Raw genomic sequence first — 21734 nt, 5'->3', positions numbered from 1 at the left:
TCATGTCTTTAACCACAGGTTTGGGGTGAGTGCTGCTATGGGCCTGGCCCTGGGGTGACAGCATGCCAGTGTACCTCGTGGAGCAGGTATTTTTTTTGTGCAGGAAGAGAGGCAGAAATAAGCAGTAAGTAGAAAGCTCTGTCAACACTAAGTAGAATGAAGAGAGGCTACAATGTGACCAGGCATCTACCCTGGTTAGGAAAAGCTTCATGCAGCTAAAACCTGAATGATACCATGCCGCGGTGCAGAATTCGGAGGTCAGGGGAGGTGGAAGAGAGCAATCACAGGTGGCATAAAGAATCCAGTAGGACTGAGCAGTATATACTCAAGGAATGGGAGGGCCTGGGTATCACCGAGTATGATGGGGGAGTAGGGTCTGGTATTTTTAGGGTGTCAGGTTTTGCTGTGGGGAGAAATGGGGTCACCGGGTGTGTACTGGACTTGGATTAGGGGGGTGATGGAGGAAGTAGAGAGGAGTGGGCAGACTGGAAGTGTGTTGGAGGGGAGCAAAGATTGGTCTCTGCTCATGGGCTGGATATGGAGGTGTGGGTACAACAGCAATCAAGGTGACTTGGGGACTTTGGTGACAAGCAGCATGGTGAAGTGTTGTGTCATTTACTGGGCTGGGGACAGGGGTAGAGAGGCAAGGGTCTGCACTGGCTAACCCTGAAGGTGGAGATGCTTAAAAACAAATTGGACCGACATTTCTAGGGTTCTGGGGGTGTGTCAAGGTCTGGGGGTAGAGAGCAGGGAGCGTGGGCTGAGGAAGTGCTGAGGCAGGAGGGTCAGGGATAGGAATGTGGTGTGGGATCTGAGAGGTGCAGCAGCCGCTGGTAGTGACCAATCAGCAGAGGCCTTCTGGGGTGCAGGAGGACAATGGTCAGGGACTTGAAGAGGTCAGAGGTTGAGAGGTCGTCCCATGGGTGCTGAGGTTACCAAGAGCAGAGACAGGAGAGGGGCCCCAAAGGTGTGATCCAGAGATTGCCACATCATCCCAAAGGAAGGAACCTCTCTTTGGAGGTTAAAAATGTCTATTTCCTCATGACACGGAGGCTGAGAGCTGCTGGGAGGAGGAGAATGTAGCAGATGGGAAGATGGCGGGGTGAGGGGGGGCAACGCATTCTGGGGGCCTGCCCGGTGCCAATCCCAGAGATTCTAGGATGCAGGATGGTAGCTGGAACAGAGAGCAGATGGGAGCTGGCTGGGAGCCTTCCAGCTCTGGGGTGGTGCTACTACCAGAGGCGGTGCTTTGAAGTCATACCAGCCTGTTGGGACAGGATGTCTGCGGATCCTGTGGGAGGGAGGGAAGGGAGGAAGTTCCTGGAGGGAGGCAGATGACAAGGAGGAGGGGTATCACCTTCTAACAGTTACTAGGCTGCGGAGAGCTTCAGCCGTCCAGAGGGAAGGCGCGCGCCCGGTGGGGCGTGGCCCAGGCATCTCGATGGTGACGCCATGGCCTACTGAAAGACCCAGAAACTGTGGTCTCGAGCTTTAGCCAGGAGGGTGCCAGGATATCATCACCTTGAGCCTCCGCACATCTCTCTGGAGGGCAGAGGCTCTGTCCCGCGGTTGGGTGGCAGGCGAGGCCTCAGAGAAGGCTGCCCCCAGACTTTCCTAAGCCTTCTGGTGAGCTGGGGCAAAACCAGAAGCAGCGGCTAGTGTTCTGCTCCCGCAAGGCTGCTGCTGCAGGCGGCAGAGGAAAAAAATGTGGTTTTCTCTGCTGCCTTTGGGTTCTGGGGGAGAGGATTCTTTGAGCCTGCAGGAGTCATGGTCACATGCCAGCAGGAGACCACGGGGAAAGGACAGGGGAGGGCAGGCTGGATTCTAAAGGCCTCCCTCACCGCACCGGGTCCTGTTCGCAACCCCCTTCCCTCTGGTTGCAGGCTTAGAGATAGCTCTGTCTTGTACTTACCACTGACTTGCGAATGCTAACTCGGGGCTTTGGGATGGGTTTCGAGGGCTTGTTCTCAAAGCTCTCCGGAAGCGTGGAGGAATGGCCCCCTTTTCTTGCTTGTAGAGCTAGCTGGTAAGCGACCTCAAATGCCTGCCCCAGCGTTAGGATGATTTCATAGGCTAAATTCTGCAAGGGCAAACAAACAAACAAACAAACAACAATAAAAGCATTCACTGTATAGGCACAGAAAGGGTCAGAGTGAATGGATGGCTGAGGAACAGCGCGGACCTTGAACTACCCCCACTGGCAGCTGCTGCAGTGACTCACGGGAAATCTGTTAGAACGGGTCACTCTGGATGTTAGCCTCTGAGGTAGCATCCTTGTGTGGACCCAGGCTGCCAGACCTCCCCCATTCATTCCTTATAAGCAGAGTCCTCATGCAGCCCACCAGCCCCCGGGGGGCTCCTCCAGGTGCAGTCTCTTGTGGGTGGCTTCTGTGTTCATGAGACTTGGATGGGGGAAGGGGGTCGTGGCAGCGCTGTCCCTGTGTGTGGAGCACCCCGGTGAAGCCTGCGAAAGATGATCCCACACGCTCCATGGGCGGTGTTCCTGAGAACTTTGGGTCTTTTTACCTCAAACATCTGTGATTCAGTGAATATATCTGAAGCACAATCAGAGTCTAATTTAGGCCGGGGGGGGGAGGGGGAAGAGGGGCGAGCATTAGTCATGCTGGCGTGGAGTCTCACAGTTGCAGCAGTGAACATGCAAACATTGTTCAAACAGAGCTAATTATCTGTCTATTTCTTGAGGGTTTTGCACTCCCCAAGGGTTCACGCTCTATATTTTATCATCAAATCACCAAGAGACGAGAGTCTGTCAGGCCAGGATACCATACCAAACCTCTCCCCGGATATATATCCTTTGCACAGACCGGTTCTTCCCCGGGTTGTTCCTGCCTTTCTTCACATACTTATTTTTGACTTCTGCTTTCTCTCCCACATGCAGCTTCCCCTTATCTTCTCCCACAGGGACAACATGACATTAGCCCGCTCAAAGGCGGGATCTGAGCCGCAACATCCGTATGTCAGAAGGCATCATAGAAGTGGGTGCCTACCGGTCTACCCAGCGTGCCCGGGCATTGAACCTGTGGCCTTCATGCATGCTTAGGAAATGCTCTATGTTGAACCACACTCTCAGCCCAAGGATGTTCTCGGTGCTGCTGCACAGGCTAAGGACAGCCACTGTCTGTCTCAAGGTTTTCATTCTGCGACCGTCCCTGCAGTGTCTATGGTGTTTTTCAGACTTGCAGGTAGCACTCTGCTTCTGCGGAAAGTACACGCTGCCTTCATGTTCTTATTACTTCTCCACAGCCCTTCCCAGCATGCTTTGAGAGGCGTTAGGGACTCCTGTTGTTCTCATCACTCAGTGAGGATGGACGACATGAGGTGGCTTTCCAAGGCAATGGGGAAGAGTCTCACCAAGTCTGGACCAACCGGACTTTAGGTCAAAGCCCCATCAAGTGCCCTGGTCTTGGACCCAGGTGGGGCAATGCCTATAATCTTGGGAGCTGGTGGGACAGAGGGTGAGTCGATCTCTATGTTCCTATCAGCTGGACATTTGATCCTGTCATCCTGTCCCTTGTACAGCTAGGCGGTGTACTTCCCGTGGTGAACAGGAAGCCATGTTTGCCTCCACGGATGAGTCAGACAAGTAAATTAGCAACACAGTAACCGATGATGGTGGAGGAGGACTGGGAGGCAGTTCTGACCATCACTGCACAAAGAGGGCTGAGCCCTTTCCACTGCCTACACTGCCTGCACTGTGCAGTCTTTGGCAGCTTTGCCTCAGGGTGGCGGTGGTGGGGCAGGGGCAGGGCAGGGGCTGGGGTGGGAGGCGCGGGGAGGGGGCAGGGGCAGGGCGGGGCTTGGGGGGGGAGGGGGGGGGGGGGCAGGGCGGGGCTGGGAGGTGCGGGGGAGGGGCAGGGGCAGGCAGGGCGGGGCTGGGGTGGGAGGAGCGGGGGAGGGGGCAGGACGGAGGTGGGGGCGGGGTGTGTGGAAGTCCAGCGGGGCTTCTGACTTCCCGGATGTCAGGATGGTGCCGTTCTTTCTGTGAGGTGCTGTGAGCAGATGTTTGTGTTCTGAGCCTGGTGAGAAGCTAACGGGCAGCCTCCACACGGAGGAGCAGTGAGCTTAGGGTGCAGATTCCTTCCCCGCTACCCTCAGGCAGTTTCCTGAGAGTGAGAGCCGAGTGAGACCACGGTGCCTTCACTGGAACTCAAAGCTGCTCCTTTGAGTGGCTGAGGCTTTCAAATGGTCACTCTGGGTTACTATGGGAAACCAAAAGCTTCCGCGCCATGCAAGGTTAGATGTTTGGTCCCTTCTTTTTAAATGAGTGACTGGTGTTAGAAAAGTCTCCAAGGAAGAAAGGGAGACCAGACCACCTAGTGCCCAACTGGAAGGAACAATAAGGAAGAAAGGGAGACCAGACCACCTAGTCCCTAACTGGCTTTGAACTTGTGGCAGTCGTCCTGCCTCAGCCTTCCCAGAGCTGGGATGACAGGTGTCTTGCCTGTCTGTCTGTCTCTCTCTCCTTCCTTCCCTCTCTCCCTTCCTTCCTTCTTGCTTTCTACCTCCTTCTGCCCTCCCTTCTTCTCCTTCCTTTCTTCCTTCCTTTCTTCCTTCCCTTCCTTCCCTCCCTCCCTCCCTCCCTCCCTTCCTCCCTCCCTCCCTTCCTTCCTTCTTTTCTCCAGGGATGGAACCCAGGTCTCTGAGCAGTCAGACACTCCTACCATGGAGTCATACCCTCACCCTGACGGAGAGTATGTATTCTCATGTGTTTGTTGCCGGATCATTCCACCTGCCTCAGCTGCGTCATCCCCACTAGGCACAACGGAAGAATGGTTTTCCCAAGGGCTGGACACTATAAGGCCAACATAGAAAGCCATATTGTAGCAGGACTTAATTAGACATTAAGCATAGTCATTATATTAATATGCTAATTACCATGAGTAATGTGAAGGCAATTTTACTGTTGTACGGATGGGAGGAGTCTCACAGCCTCTGCGTGGCCCTCTTGTAGCATTGCTCCGGGAGTCAGGGCTGTGTAAAGTCTGACCGCTCTGAGGCCATTGTGATTGGATGCTGAGAGAGCCAGCGGGGAGGTGCTGCCTGCTAAGGACCGAGGCTGGACCAGTCCAGCCACGGCACATTTCCCAGCCTAGCCCTTACATGTAGATTTACAGCGCCAATTGGCACGGAGTACATGGAGGAACCTCAAGGCCTAGGCAGACCATAAGCCGGTCATCCACAACCATCCAAGCCGGCCCAAACGGAGACCCCAGATATGGTGCAGCAAAGAGCAGAACCTCAGAAGTATGGACTCAGCACCATGAGGGTAATGAAACAGATGCTGCTTTTACGCCCTTATCTTGATTGGTGCTTATTACACAATCTTTAGCTCATCACCATAAACAGCAAAGCAAGGCTGGCCGAGCCCCTCCCTCCCTGGCTCAGGCAGTGTGTGAAGAGGAGCTCCCAGTCTCTGAGCTGTGGTGATAGCCTACAGTGGTTATCAATCAAGCAGTTGAAGTCTGTGGTCCCGCCCTGTCAAAGGTCACAGTTATTCCTTCCCACCTTTGCCACCTGTGGGCGTAAACTGGAATTCTTTTAGGTTTGTGTTTGATGAACTCTCAAATGCTATGTGGTTGTGACCTAGGCTTCTCCTGCGTCTTTGTGGCGTCTTTGTGGCTTATGAGAAGACAGTCGCCTGGGGCTGAGGTCGTAGCTCAGTGGTAGAATGCTTAGCTAGCGCATACAGGGCTGTAGGTTCAATCTCCAGTTTACCTGCCCGCCGTAAATCTCTAGGGATGCATGGTCAGTGGCTTTGAATGTTTTCTACATGGCACAGTTCAGTGAAGGACAGTAACATGCATGTGCGTTGTATGTTTGGTGTGGTCATAGGGGTAATCACTGGAAGGTTCTTATTCTGACCCTCAGCTTTCTTATATATAGCTATCTATCTTACTGGATCATTTAGAGACTCACTGACAACATTGAACCCAATGACCGACATGTATTACCACGTGCCACATGCCCTGAAAGGTGTTCTAGACGTGCTATATCATTTAGGATAAAGGCGGGAAGTCCCAATTCAGTGGGGGGATAAAAATGGGGTGCTTATGAAAAAAATCACACCTTTCCTTTTTTTCTCTTTCCTAAGGACCCCTATATGTGGATGAGAAATGTAAGGGACCAACATATCTCAAGTGTGAAGTCTAATGGCACCTGGTAGATGGGAACATATTTCTCTTTTGCAAACTGGAGGGGGGGGGTGTACAGGCCACTGGTGTTAACCGTGGGTTCTTCCAGGCAGCCAGGACTGCAGCTTAGCATCATCAGGATCCTAATGGAGCTTGTCCTGGTCATGCCCCTGCTCCCTGGCCTGTGTCTAACCTATAGTGTCCATAAAATGCTCATCCAATGATGGAGGGGCCAAAAGTCCCACCAAGCTGCTTCTGGGCAACAAAGGAGGATCACAGAGGAACAAAGAAATGTACCCGTTGTCCTGCAGCCCAGTCCTGAGGCTGACTTGGCACATCCTTCCTTTTGACTGTAGGAAAACTGTATTATAGACTGTAGGCAATCTGCACCCCTCCCCCAAAGTCCTGGTACCCAGGGAATGGAACATGTAAGTTAAGTGCTCTCTAGGAAGTCTCCGCTGAGCTTGAAAATCTGCTAGGCTCAAGGGTTCTGTGACATTGCGTCTAAGAGTGTTCATGATGATCTATAAAGATTTCATGAACATCTATCTCATACAGCACACAGTACCAGGCAGTGGAATACTGGGTAGCCATTTAAGATGAAAACGAGGGGCGGGGGGAGGGGCTGGAGAGATGGCTCAGTGGTTAAGAGCACTGGCTGCTCTTCCAGAGGCCCTGAGTTCAATTCCCAGCAACCACATGGTGGCTCACAACCCTCTGTAATGGGATCTGGTAGGCAGGCGTACATGCAGATAGGATACTCATATACATAAAATAATAGATAAATCTTTTTTAAAAAAATGATGCAAACTGGGTCACTGAAAAGAACTGGTTAGGAGGCTGTGTAAAAGCTGGGCCTGCTGGTGCCCACCTGTAATCAGGAGTGCTCAGGAAACAGAGGCATGAAGGTCCCAAGTTCTAGGACAGCCTGGGCTATACAGTGGGATCATGTCTTAAAGAGTATGTGGAAACATATGCATAGGAAACATGTATATCTTGAAATATTAATACTAGTGATCATGACTGTTGAGCTTGTGGAAGGTTTCTCTCTCTCCCCCTCTCCCCCCTCCCTTCCTCCTTCTCTTCCTCCCCCTTTCCTTCCTCCCTCTCTCCCTCTCCTTCCCCCCTTTCCCCCTTCCTTCCTCCTCTCCCTCCCCTCTTCCTTCCCTTCCTCCTCTTTCTTGTTGCCCCCTTTCTCCTATCTCCCTCCAATTCTCATAATTTTGCCTCCCTCTCTTCCTCCCTCCCCCCTCCCCCTTCCCTTCCCCCCTCCCTCCCTTCCTCCCTCTCCTTTCCCCTTCCCTTCCTCCCTCTCTCCTTTCCCCTTCCCTTCCTCTCTCCTTTCCCCTTCCTTTCTCTCTCTCTCCTTTCCCTTCCCTTCCTCCCTCTCCCTCTCTCTCCCCTCTTCCCCCCTCCCTTCCTCCCCTCTCCCTTCCTCCTCTCTCCCTCCCCTTTCCCCTTCCCTCTCCTGTGTGAATGCCAAGGATCACACTTAGCTCCTTGCCCTGCTAGGCAGCTGTTCTACCACTGAGCTACACCCCCACAGTGGATGACTTTTTTAAAACTTCCTTTTGTGTTCTGAACTTCATTTAAATGATGATGAATAATTTTTTCGATTGTAACATTTTTCTATTCTGATTCTCAAACTCATCCTATTCATTCCTCGTGCTTCCCCTTGGGGCTCTAGGCCTCCTGTTCGTTCTTTGGCTGAGAACCCCGGGGATGATTTTCCAGCACGATCCAGGGCTTGCATGCAGGTGCTCGTCTGGCTCGCCTCCGTGGATCAGCGGGCTGGCCGTCTATCTGGTCATGAATCTGGCTTAGACGCTTCGGTTTTCACATGGGATTTCAATTCTAACGTCTGCTCGGTTGACTTTTAAAATATCCAGCATTTACTGTTACCTGAAGCCTCCCAAGACTCTTTTCCAAGTACGGAAGAGAGAGTCAAATCATCTTTGGTCTAACTCCTGTAAAGCCTCACTGAGAATGTCGCTCTGTGGACGCTCCATGCATCCACTCTCAAGCGTTGTGCGGGGTTGGAGCATAGCACCGACTCTGCATTTCCTCCATCTCAGCAAAGCATCTTCTGCCTCCCCTCATTACCGTCTAGATCTAAATCTAAACCTATGTCTAAATCTTCTAAGCTACTGCCCCAGGCCCGAATAGTGTCCCAGAGACAAGGCTCTGGACTAGCGGTTTTCAATCTGTGAGCTTTGACCCCTTTGGGAATCCCGTATTAGATATCCTGCATATCCTATATTTATATCATGATTTATAACAGCAGTAGAATTACAGTTGCGAACTATCAACAAGATAATTTTATGGTGGGGGGAGGGAGGTCACCACAACATGCGTAGCTGCATCGAAGAGTCACAGCACTGGGAAGGTTGAGGGCCACTGCTCTGGACTGTGGACTCTGTAACCCTCACAATGTCTTACAAAGGTCAAATTATCACCACCTTTCCATCTATGAGGGACTCAGGATCAGCGACAGTGATAAGATTGGACAAGTTCATATGGCTCTACCGAGGGGCGCCATCACATTCAAGTCAAGAATGATTTCACACTTATTCCCCCCACCCCCAAGATACCATGTTGTGGAGTATCACTATATTAATGCTCATGGAGAATGGGTGCACAATACCACTTCATGGATACCAGGGCTTTCTGACTCAAGCCTCACCGAGGATTTGCTTTTTGTGGTGAAGGTGTATATTTTCCTTCCAGAGAAATCCTGCCACTCACCTTGACCTCTAGAAGTTCAGAGGCCTATTTGATAATGCAGAGTTCTTTGCTGTCAACAGGTACTAGGACTTAGATATTCTAGAACTCTGGCCTGGACTCCAGTCTGTATTTCCCCTAGTTTACATTTGTGTGTCCCCATACATTCATGCCTGTTGCATCTATTAATGGGGGCATCCCAAATCTTGTCTAGAATGCAGCGAGGCAGTGTGAGCATACACTCATTCACTTCAACACTTATCGAAGGGGTCACTTTGCCTAGCCTGTTCCTGAGAAGAATGTGTTGGATAGGGCATCCACACCATTAGGTGACTGTGACAAGAAGGGAAGTGAGCTGAGGTGGGAAGGACTCCCTAGTCGAGAGAGGAAGCATGCTTTAGGAGAAGTCAATTCCAACCTGTCTAGCTAGACTTCCCATTAGGATTAGAAAAATTAGTGGCCACATTGTCATGATTGGGATCATGAACAATGTGTTGGTTCCATAGCCTTGGAAGCTACAGCCCTAGCCTATTCCTTAACAGGAGTACTTCATGAGATCAGCACGGGCTCCTCGAGACCAGGAAGGTGTTTGGATCAGACAGTCAAAGACAAGGACTGTGCCTTCACCTGGGAGGCAGGAGCCAAGATTCTTAATAGATACATTATTATTAATTACTGTCCTGATTAGCCTCAGGTCAGCTGTCAATGGACTCCAGTGGTAGACCATGAGCAAAGCCCTTAGGTTTTCTGCATCTGCTAAACACAGTGGGGATGACATCTTTATCATGCTCACCAGACATGTTGCTGAAGAGGCAGACTGAGAAGTAGGTGTGACGGCCCAGTGGTTAAGAGCTTTTATTGCAAAGGATGCAGGTTCGATTCCCTAGCACCCATGTGGAGGCTCACTACCTCCTCGAGCACAAGGCATTCATTTGGTGTACAGACCTACATGTGGGCAAAACACTCATACACATAAAATAGTAAAAGATAAATCTAGAAGATGAGGAAGAAGGAAGAGGAGGAGGAGAAGGAGGAGGAGGACGAGGAAGAAGAGGAGTTTTTTGGTTTCCTTTTATGCTAGGAGCTCTAGGATTCTCTGTGGAGAAGCTGATGTCAGTCCTCCACCCAGTCAGATAGTGATACAATCAATGAGTAAAGGATAAGAGGTCCCAGAGGGACATGCACAGTTGAAGCCATGCTAAGCGGGAACACTATTCAAAGGCCAGATGGGGACTGCAACAACGTTCCAGTTAATGCTTCAAGAGGCAATGACCAAGGGTCGCTGTCATCTTGGAAAATATTATTATTTCAGCTGGGCCTAGAGATGCAGGCCTTCAATCCTAGACCATCAGAGAGGCTGAGGCAGGAGGATTGCAACTTTAAGGCCTGCCTGGGCTACGGAGTGAGTTCAAGGCCAGTGTAGGCAACCGGTGGGGCCCCGTTTTTAAAAAATAATAAATAGAGAATGCTGGGATGCAGCTCAGTGATGGAGACCTTGCCTAATATGCTCAAGTCCCTAACATCGATTCCTGACACTGTGAAAAGCGTTTCCTGTCAGCAATCACCTCCTCAGAACTATCCCAAACGTCCAACCTTTCACCCAGTCTGTACCCCTTCTTGTCTGCGATCTGTGGATTACTTGGTGAATTACTGCTCATCTTTGCAGACATCCTCCAGGCGTGAGCTCCTCAAGGCTCTCCCTGAGTCTCCCTTTCCTGTTTCCCCAGGCTAAGCCAGGGTCTCTTGCTTGTAGTCCCTTACCCCTTGGGCATAGCTTTGCTATTTTATGGCATTTGTCAGGATTTTCCCTACGTAGCTCTGATTCTCTAGTTCACTGGGTGCCTTGAGGGGTACTTGCTTCCTTCAACTTAGCAAGTCTAGTATATGGTTGGTACCCAACGGGTGTTGGATTAAATGAAGGAGGAAGCTGCAGTAGGTTCCTAAGATAAGGGACCTGTACCTTAGGATGGAGATGGATGGAGATGGATGGAGATGGATGGAGATGGATGGAGATGGATGGAGATGGGCCATCCTGTTGTTTGATCTCTTTTTCCCCCCCCACAGAAAGACCTCACGAGCAAATGCTGAGCAAATGCCGTCGGATGGAGGAAGTGTCTTCTGTCTGGCTTGTCAGTGTGGCCTCCAGAGACCATGGGTCTCTTTGTCTCCATCTTGCTTGAATTCTTGTCTTCTAAAAGCTGGGAGAAGCTTCCTCTACAACTTGCTCCACCCACGTCCAGGGGCAAAAATAACTGAGAATATTCTGGGCATATTCACAGACTCTATTGATATCTCTTTAGCTTCACCCACAGCTAATTTTCCCAAGTACCTCCTAGGAGCTCCACCCGAATAGTTTATAGTTAATACACGTCGCCTAGTCATGATCTTCAGCCTTTAGGATCAGGAGGGGCTCCTCTGCCGGGAGGTTTGTTTGGGCCAGAACTGACATATCGACTGGCCGATATGCAGACTCTTTCTTTGTAGCTAATTTATGCTGAGAGAGAAGGGAGGTTACTTTGCCTAGTTATAGTAGGAGTTCGTATAGACAGTGTCAGAGATACAGAGAGGACAGAACAAGATTAAGCTCACCTGTAAAATTCCGCTGCTGGGATATATCTGCTGTTACATTTTGTTGTGTTTTTGTTTTATATCTGTATACACATTCGTGTGCTTTATAGGGTATATGAATATTTATGTGTGTGGATTTAGATATCAAATCTGGATAATATTCTATGCACACTTTTATAACTTGCCTTTCATGTAATGCTGTATCATGAGCAGCTTTTACATGCCATTATACCTCCCTCAAAGACAGTACTTGGGAAGGTGGTAGAGCAGCCCATGACAACGATTAAGGTTTTAACGTCACGCCCCACCCCAGGTATAGAAGGCTCGGCAAGCCCGCCAAGTCATGACTTGCTTCCTGGTAAAAGACCAGGTTTTCCACAGGGGCCTCACACAGTGGCACGGGGTCAGCTCGTGGATTCACCTCCTGTGGTTTCTGGCCAAGTGTGGCCCCTCACATGCACCCTGTGGGGACAGGACCCCCTAGGATAATGAAAGACCCCTGATGTACCTGGCAAGAAAATGGGCCTTCCAGATTTCATCTTCTTGCAACCGATGTGTGTAGAGGAAGCCACAGTAAATTCTTTACTGGCTCACGAAGCCTTAGAAATGGGGCTCTCGCCAAATTCAAGGCAAGCCCAAGAGGCTTGCTCTTGAGAATCTTTCCCAAGTCCAGGTGCCCACTTCCTTGACCGAGTAAACTCAGTACAGCCGTCTGTCTGTATTTGGACTGAACTGAGGATGCTCAAGTGTTTCATACACAATGGGGTGGTAGCTGTATATCATCTGGGAACACCCCTATATGGCTCTATGCCACCTCTAGATGACTTGAAATACCGAGCAAATGTATATTCTATCCAAATACCTCACTGTACAACACCAGTTAGGGGCTAATGACAAGGAAAACAAGTTGGTCCATGCTGAGTACAGAGTCAATTCTTTTCAGAGAATTTTTGATCTGTGGCTGGTGAAAGCCATGGATACAAGAGCTTGAGGAACGAACGGCAGGCTGTGTATTGCAGATGCCCGCCTAAGGCCCGAGGCTCATCCTTCTGAAGTGAATTAATGAGGTGTCAATGCCTCCAAACTTCCCACATGTTCTCACAAAGTAAATGTTTCAGCTTCCAGCCAAGTACCTCTCCTCTGGGAGACCCCATCCTGCTGGGCACTGGGACAACCTCATGATGACAGGGATATAATTTTAGTGTAATCATTTGTTTATAACCCAACGAGATCTGCAGCGCTTCGAGAGCAGGGACCTGTATGCAGCTCACGGCAGGCACACAATAAATATAGGTGCGCATTTGTGTAAGATTTTACTTTTTCTCTCAGATGTGGAATAAAAGAAACACTAAAGGTATGCTGAAAACCAAAGCCTGAGACATAAATCTTAACCAAGGGACCGATGGCGAGAATGTCATATTACAGCTGTCCCTCCTGTTCTCCACGTCCTTAGCAGCTATGACTTACTGGAAACATTGCATTGTAAGGTAGGCATGTGGTGCCTCATTGAATTCTGACACGGGCACTGCTGATATCTCTATGTTATAGACAAGGGAAACAAGATATTCTTGCTCAAAATATGGAGCTAGGGACCAACCTTAGATTCAAAACGGCAAAGGCTACATCCCTAAATGTGGTCTATCTGACTGCAAAGACCACAACCATAGATATGATCTAAGCTGGACCCAAAGGCCACACCCTTAAATGTCATTGCTACTTCAGTTATTTTGGAAGGGTGCTTAGATGGAATTAGCTGTTAGTGATTCTGGATGGGTAGGAAAGACTGCGTCTTGATGTCTTGGAATATGTATGGACTCTTTTCTTCCCAAACAATACACCGAGGGAAGCATTTGCATAGCACTGACATTATATGATGATATAAAGAGTGCGTGATACTATATATATGCAAATAGCATATACAAGTACTGTATCATTTTACAGAAGAGCCGTGAATGTCAGTGGGCTTGCCAGTCCACACAGGCTTTTGAACTAGCCTGTCCCAGGATAGATGCCCAGACATATGTAAACTCAGTGAAGCAGTCAGTGAAGCAGTCAGTGATGAGTTCACTTCCTAATTTTCTCAGCCATTCAATGAAACTACATTCCCTAAGCCCTCTACTAGAGTACAAGATGGTCTCCGTGGAATCGAGATTCCCGGGGAAGGGGGAAATGCCTACTTTCTAACTGTCCAAACACGAGACTGATTTACTATACCACCCACTACAAAGAGGACAGGAGAAAATAATATTGATCTCTGGGTATCCACCCACTTTTGGTTTATGGCTCGGGCGATTTTCAGAGACCCACAGAAGTGTTAATCCAGCCATGGTTTTGCTTTGTTTTCGTTTTTGTGGGAAGCATTGATATGAAAGGACCACAGGGCTTGAAATGCTACTTTAAAAAAAAAAGTTCAATCAAGGACAATTCCTATACATCTCGACTTTCGGCCCAAAGTCAACTGTCTGGATAGAACAGGGTCTCCTCTCAGTGAAGGTGGCGACTCCAGCCTGTCTGTCTGAGAGTAGCCAGAGGACGCATCACAGTACGGTCTTGGCAGCTCTCTGTATGTTCATGTCTTCATCTAGTGCCGTTTATTTTCACAGCGTCAGAGTCAAGTAGACTGGAGCCGCTTTCGGTTAGAGAAAATGAGAAACAGACCAAGAAGAATGCCTACACCCATAAATAATGTTAGTTCCCTTGTCAGTGGTCAACTCACAAAGGATCAGGATTTCTTTGTGGATTTCACACTTTGTAGTGGCAGTGGAAGCTTCCCCCACCCCCTTCCCCGGGAATCTCGATTCCACGGAGACCATCTTGTACTCTAGTAGAGGGCTTAGGGAATGTAGTTTCATTGAATGGCTGAGAAAATTAGGAAGTGAACTCATCACGCTCCAAGTCGCGTGCTGACATAGGTCCTACTCATCTGTGGTGAGCGTGAGTTTGGTCTCACAACACAACTCTTTTCTACACATTCCTGGTGCACCCGATTCCTGGTCACCGTGGCTGACTGCAGTGTGTTAGCTCCCCTTGGCATCTACTGATGGTGAAACAGAATTGCATGCCACCCCACAGCTGGCTGACTGTGTTTTCTGAATATTGTGATTTGTATTCCTTTTAGTTTAGATCCTTTCAGGGTTCACATCTGGCCACAAAATCCCAGGGAAGAGGGAGCTCCATCTCCCACAGGTGCTGATTTCCAGCAACAGGGCTTCAACATTACCTACAGAGTCCCAAGCCAATCTCGGCCCTACCACAGTTTGAACACAGAAGAGCACAAAACTGAAGAATTACAAATAAGAGAAGAATAAGCATAAATAAACATACCAGAGCATGAAAATGTGCTCTTTACAGACAACTAAGAATTAGCGAGGTTCTAACCCAGTGCTTCTCGCCCTTCCTAATACTTTGGCCCTTTAATACAGTTCTTCATGTTGTGGTGACCCCCCGACTATAAAATTATTTTCGTTGCTACTTCGTAATTGTAATTTTGCTACTGCTATAAGTCATAACGTAAATATCTCATATGCAGGGGATATATGATATTTGATCCCTGTGAAAGGGTCGTTAGACCCCCCCCCCTCAGGGGTCAAAAGCCACAGGCTGAGAACCTGTTGGTCTAGCAGAAAAGGTAAAGCTTTCTAATGCTTTTCTTCCTTCCTTCCTTCCTTCCTTCCTTCCTTCCTTCCTTCCTTCCTTCCTTCCTTCCTTCCCTTCCCTTCCCTTTCCTTCCTTCCTTCCTTCCTTCCTACCTTCTGTAAAGGGCTGAGTTGATAGCTCAGTGGTAGAGTGCCTACTTATCATGCACAAAGATCAGAGCTCAATGTCCCGCCTGACAAAAAAGGAAGTGTTTTACCATTTAAAACTACTGAATCCTTCCCAGATTTTTAAAGCGCATCGGATACTCCCTCCCATAGGGAATGGATGCATCAACATATTTCCAGTCTAACCTACCCATACTAGCTCACTACTGACTGAATGAGAGAAGACGAGCCTCCAAAGTCCCTTGGTTGTATTGTGTTGCCTACGCCTGGAGCCTTCTCAGGACAATGACTGACTGCAGCTTGCGTTGTTCATGGCTACAATCTTACTTAGAGTTCCCCATCATTCATGGAGGTTATGAGATAAGGAAATAAGGCTAAATATATTTAAATATATATTTGTAAGTCTTGTTGTCAAACACACCCTCCTTTCCTAGCCTAGCCCTGCTGCTCCTCTTTGTACGATGTCACGGCTCAGCTGGAGCCTAGGAAAGCCAATCTACAGAGATTGAGATGTGCCGGTCAGTGGGATGAACAGAAATCAGAACCCACAGTATTGTGGACACAGACTCTAAAACACAGCGTGGGTTTGGCGGTGCTGACCCACAGGAGCAAAGTAACCTAAAACAGTCTGTGGCAATTAGTCTTTGCTCTCAGTTGAATTTAGAACCACGTGAGGAGACAGGCCTCTGGGTTGACGCTATGCGGTTGTTTCTGGTTTGCTTTAACTGAGGAGGGAACACTCACCCTGAACGTGGAGACAAAGGGGCTAAGAACAGCGCCCAGGGCTCTGTGATTCCTGATGGCGGATGCCGTGGAACCAGCTACCTCATGTTCTGGATGCCGTCTTTTCTCTGCCACAACGCGCTGTGAGCAGAGGGGGACCCTTCATCCCCTAAGCAGTGTTTTAAATCAGAGCAACGACAAAAGCAGCTGATCTATAACCCTCAATTGTTTTCCTCCATTCTTTTCATTTCTACCTCCATGTCATTGGAAAGTGAAAATACTAAAGGGTAAATTTAGTGTCCATGTGAATACCGACGGAAAGAGGCTGGGCGACCACCTAACCTAACATTCTCCAAACCACACAGGCCGCTGCTGTGAAGTGCTCTCCAGAAGGGGCCTCCAGGACCAGGGAAGCCTGGGAAAGAGCACACCCCACTCCTTGCTCCAACCTGCATGCATCCAGTGCACCCCAGTGTGTGGGAAACAAACTGTGGACGATTCGGTCTAGTTCTCATAGGAAAGCTGTGTGCTCTCCTCTGAGGCCGCAGGGTTTCTATGGGAAAGGCTCCAGTTCCCACACATCACTGAGGTCTTCTTGAAGGCAGATAAAACCAGGCTGTAGGCTACAACAGTACGTAAAGTGTGCTGCCCATCAAAGGTCTACAAGGTCAAGGGGCTGTAACCTTAAGCCGGAAAACGAACCACTCATTCAGACCACCTAGAAGGTTAAATATGCACTTGCAGGGTTACCCGGGATTTGTTGCTCTCTTTTGTCATCTGGGGTAACTCAGGGGACTGCCCTAAATGAATTGTAAAGCCTTAAGATCCAGACTGGAATATGGAATTGCCCTAATATGGAGACACAAAGAAACCTTTTCTTCCCCACAGGCAAAGCTGCTGTGTCTCAGAATTGCTCAGGGGTCCAGGGGAAGGGATGATGGCCTCTGTTACTATTTTCGAAGCTGGACAAACTGTGTTCAGTTCGAGGAGATTAAAAAGCCAGATTAGTGTAAAACGAAAAAAAAAAAAAAAAAAAGTCCTTTGGAGCAGATCCTAGAAAGCCCAGCTTCTGAGTGTCTACGTTAAGTCAAACATCTGGATGGAAGGTAAAAAAGCCGTTGGGCCACAGGTCCTCACCTTTATCAAGACACACTGATCAAACTAAACAGCCCTTATCCCCCGACCCCCACCTGTCCTTCTGACTGAGCGCCTGGTTGGGGTGTCACCGTGGGGTCAAACGTCCACAGGTGCTGGTTTTAGAAATCATATACAATCTTAACAATGCAGCTCTACTTTTTTTTGAAAGTGATGCGTCTCTGGGGGAAAGGCTGGAGAAGCCTGGGACAGCAACATGAGGTGATGGAAGCAGCTGAGGGGCCCTGAGGTCTGGTGAGCTAGGATGCTCTGCCCAGTTTTCTTTTTTTTTTTTTTTTTTTTTTTTTTTTTTTCGGAGCTGGGGATCGAACCCAGGGCCTTGCGCTTCCTAGGTAAGCGCTCTACCACTGAGCTAAATCCCCAGCCCCTCTGCCCAGTTTTCTACTGCAGGTTTCATTTGTGTCTGTTTTTCCAGCAGCAGAGGGGAAGTAATGTATATGGGAGGCCGAGCTCATCCTTTAGCAGGAAAGGGACAAGCTGTTGGCTGATATCAGTCAGCAGGGAGGAGGTGGGAGAGGAACCAGCCAACGCCTGACTCCTTTATTTGTGAGGGGTTCTACACACGCTCCTTCAATCTTGATGAAAAAGCATGGGACGTAAACCCTGGTCTCCATTCTATTCATCAGGAAATTGGGACTCCAAAAAGTCTAAGGTCGGGAAACAGGGAGGAAGCTGGGCTGGGGTGTGAACCGGAATCTGCCTGTTCTTTCTGTACCACCTGTCTTGCTATCAGAGAGGAAGGTGTGTCATGAAAACCTAACTCCTTGTGGAAAGAATGAGATCTGACTGTTCTAGAGAAACAATGGAGTTTCCCAAGAAGGGCAGGTTACACGTACATTCTCGGCATCAACAATGCAATATTGCAGGTCCTACGAGTCCCAAATGGAATGACTTTAATCAGAGCTTTAAGTCTGTGCAAACGGTTGAATTTAGAGATACTTACAGCAACCTTGCAGAGTTTTGCTTTGCGGTCCCCACCACACACCGGTTTTGCATTATTCTCCTCACCTTTCCTCAACCAGAGAGGGTATTTTAAAAGCCCACATGCATCCTTTCCAATTTTCAGTCACCAAGACCTACAGGACTGAGTGACGCACAAGACACCAAGGTTTTAAGTGTAAGCCTGGATGACGGTCCCTAGCATGGTGCAGATTTGCGACATGGCTGGACTTGGTCTGTGGGGTCTGTTAGAGGTGGAAGAAATGCCTTAGAACATTCTCGAACCCACCACACGGAACCATCCTGGATTTCCTAACATGTGTTACACTGATTTATGTTTAATTCTCCAAATCTACTATTTAAAAAAATCCAGGGAGCAGGGAAGAAAAAAAATCACATAAAGTGGCCTTTCGCATTCTTCCGATTCTAAGTTATTTGGGGCTCACGGCCACACCTGTTCTACCTGCTTAGACTGCAGGATGGGCCAGGATTCTATCTCATAGCTAGAGTTGGGCGACTCGTGTCATCTTGAGGGTGGGCCTATCCTAAGGGGACATGCATTGTTACATTTTTGTTTAAATTTAATTTTGTTTTCATTTTTGAAGGCTGTAATAACCCAATTTCCAGACCTAATGACAAGTACGGCTATGCATGGTGCCACGCCTCAAGGAAGTTGTTTTAAGACTTACTCTGAAAAGAACATACGGGCCACACTTTGGGGCTCCCCACTGTTATTTGTACAGTATCTAAACTCAATAAAGAAAGCTGAATATTACAGAGGTAAATGTATATATCGTGCCTAATACTTAGAAATGGCCACTGGAGAAGCATGCAGAGATAATGAAGGGACAAGAAGCTTGGTCTTACTGTATTTCTCAGATCGGAAAAGGGAAGGTGAGACTTGAGTATCGACTGCTGAGAAACCAGAAAGGTATAGAGTTTGAGCTTGAATGGGAGACTGACCGAATGGGAAACTCAAGCAAGCTAAGCCTGCTAAAAATAATTCTTTATGGCTTTATGGGTCGAGTTGGGATCACTTCGAAAATCCTGTTTGGAGATCTAATCTCTAGTACCTCTGGTGTGATGGGATTGGCAGAGAGAGCCGTGCAGAAGACCGAGTTAACAACACAGGTTATTAGTGCGAGCTCTAGTCCAGGCTGACTGTTGTCCTTGAAAGAAGGAGAGAATCTGGACACAAGGAAGACCACAGACACGACCTGATGAGAAAGTGACTGTTTACAGGTATGTTGGAGGGATAGCGGACTGAGAAGAAACCAGGCCTACGGTAACTTTGGTCATGGATTTGTGGCCTCGAAAAACACGGGGAGTAAATTTCTGATGGTTAAACAACGTAGACTGCAATGTTTTCTCTTGGCAGCCTGAGCACACTGATCCATCCATCCATCCATCCATCCATCCATCCATCCATCCATCCATCCAAGAGGGGGGGAACTCACCACATCAAAGGCAGTAAACACGTGACAGTAGTGGTGGTTGGACTTCAGATCTTTTGTGATATAAGCAAAGGTTGAGAGGTCTTCTGGGTCCTGGGCAGCACAAGAGATATTACGAATTTCATGCTCGGCAATTATGTTCTAGAAGAAACGACACAAATGATCACTGCTTCTCACTGAGAATCAATGCATGTTAGAAACAGGACAGGTAATCTGTCGCTTTTCTTTTCTCTAGAAGGTTCTAGACTGGCCATAGTCAAAGTGATTCAATGCGCCGTCCATGGGTAAATGTACGACGCCAGGTCCGGAAGGAATGTTTTCACTTAATAATAATCAATGATAATAATAAACAACCCAAGATAGTCATATCCCGGTCAGCGGCTCTCGCCAGACGCTATGCGTGGAAGCGGCCTGGGTAACAGAAATTACTAAGCATTTTTCCATTTCTGATTCCCATGTCCAGCTGTAGATGCAGGGTCGCTTGCTGCTAATCCTGTCTAGGAGCAATTATCTGTCGCCTGCACGCGTGAGGGGAGCTGTGACCGAAGGAGGCTGCCTTGACCCTTCGAGTCTGTGTTTGTCACTCTTTGGTGCTGGGATGGAACCCGGGGCCTTTGGTTGGGTTAGACAAGTGGTCCCACAGTGAGGGAGGCTTCAGAACCAAGCAGGAGGGGGGAAGCCTCTCTCCTCAACTTCTCAGGAGGCCCTGTGACTGCAGACCAGGGGAACATGCAATGGGATATTCGGGTTTCGGGTGGATGCCAGGACCTGTGGGTAGGAGATCTCTGTTCTCACTAGACCCACGGCAGAGTAATGGTGCGTGTGCCTGCACGTGAGTGTGGATCTCCGCCACTCTCTTGCAGGTGTGTGCCTCACACAGGGAAGGTGTGAAGGGGGCTGAGGTTTCTTCCGGAGAGCTGACAGGCTTTTGAGCTCACTGTACTGCTTTTCATCCTCCCTCCTCTCTGTTTCGATAGGACTGCACCTCTTGTGTCCTCTCCCTCCTAACCTTTGAAAATAACTGTTGGGAGGGAACAGTTCAGTGCCATTGTCCTGCAGCACTGGACAAGTAACCGGAGGATGTCATCTTTTGCTGCAAAACCTGCTGGAAATCTCTTTTGATAACGCAGATGTATTTAAAAAGCCCTGTAATAACACAATCTTCCTTTTAATCTTATAATTTCTCACATGTCTTTTGTGGTTGTCACAAATATGAACCCCCCCAATGCTTCAGTTACCCTAATTACTTTCTAGTTGCATATCTTAAAGAACCCGTTGGCAATACAATGTTCCGAGTCTGCTCATCAATGCTTAAAAACACTTACAAAATGTCCTTCCCTGCCAGCACCCTCCGCGAGTACTTCACGTCCCTCACTCTACCAAGCTCTGTGGTCGGGAAGCAATTACAGAATTAACACATAGAAGACAATTAAATTAAGACATTCTTCACCGTGGCCTCGAATGCTGACACTGTGTGCAGCTGCTCTGTCAAAAATAACTCAAATTGAAATTGGAAACCATAAACAAGTAACATTCTACTGCCAGATAGCTTCAGTATCCAGAGTCACGCTCCTCTTCCTACATTCAGGTAGCACTTCTTTAAACAGAGCACTAAATTAGAAACCTGTGAGTCTTTAGAAGGAATTTTATGGTCTGCGTAGCCTTTGAAGGGGCTGTGTTCCCAGGTGTGGGGAGCCTTGGCTATCACTGGATTGGGGTTGCTGGACTCCAGAAGTCTGCGCTGAGTGGCTTCACCTGATGTGATGGTTAGTGTTGTCAATCTAGTTAGTGATGGGATCTAGGTCCACTTGGGATAAGTGTTTCTGGGCATGCTTGTGGGGGTTATTCTGATTACTGTGCATTGAGGGGGGGAATGCTTGCCCACTGTGGGCGGCACCAATCCATGGGTCCGTTCCTAGACTGACTGAAAGGGAGAGATGGAGTTGGGTGTAACAAATCCTTACTGTGTTTGCGATGTGACCAGCTGCCTCAAGGGATGGTCCCTGTGGCCTGCCTGCCGGCACCTAAACCTGAGCCAAGACAAACCCTCTCTCCACCTTGCTTCTGTCTTGCATTTTGTCAAATAGCTTAAAACACCTGCCCAGGAGCTACAACCAGCCCCAGCCGGTGAGTACTGGCTCTGTCTTTAAGCTGCCATTTGCATCCCTGAAGACCTTTGTCAGCCTTAGGGAGATGTTACAAGTGCCCTTTGGGGTTTGCTGCACTCCATCTCCTGGCTCTGACAATTCATTGCCACGGTG

General features: G+C 48.8%; 1 protein-coding gene across 17 annotated transcripts in view; it reads right to left on the bottom strand.

The window, feature by feature from the left end:
* Anks1b (ankyrin repeat and sterile alpha motif domain containing 1B) overlaps positions 1-21734 on the bottom strand; it is a 1103087-nt gene that overhangs the window by 4980 nt on the left and 1076373 nt on the right. For 15 of the 17 annotated variants that reach the window (XM_032911305.1, XM_032911312.1, XM_032911325.1 and 12 more), the window contains 2 exons: positions 19477-19614; positions 1913-2080 (listed from right to left, as the gene is read on the bottom strand). In XM_032911305.1, coding sequence (XP_032767196.1) covers positions 1913-2080; positions 19477-19614 — 306 coding nt within the window. Of the gene's footprint in view, positions 1-1000; positions 1292-1912; positions 2081-19476; positions 19615-21734 lie in introns of those variants that run through there. The other 2 variants (XM_032911242.1, XM_032911265.1) reach the window with 1 other exon arrangement.

The sequence above is a fragment of the Rattus rattus genome, chromosome 1 (genome assembly GCF_011064425.1).
Source record: "Rattus rattus isolate New Zealand chromosome 1, Rrattus_CSIRO_v1, whole genome shotgun sequence".
NCBI lineage: Eukaryota > Metazoa > Chordata > Mammalia > Rodentia > Muridae > Rattus > Rattus rattus.
The sequence above is the reverse complement of the archived record's forward strand: the minus strand, read 5'-3'. Positions and strand labels throughout refer to the sequence as shown.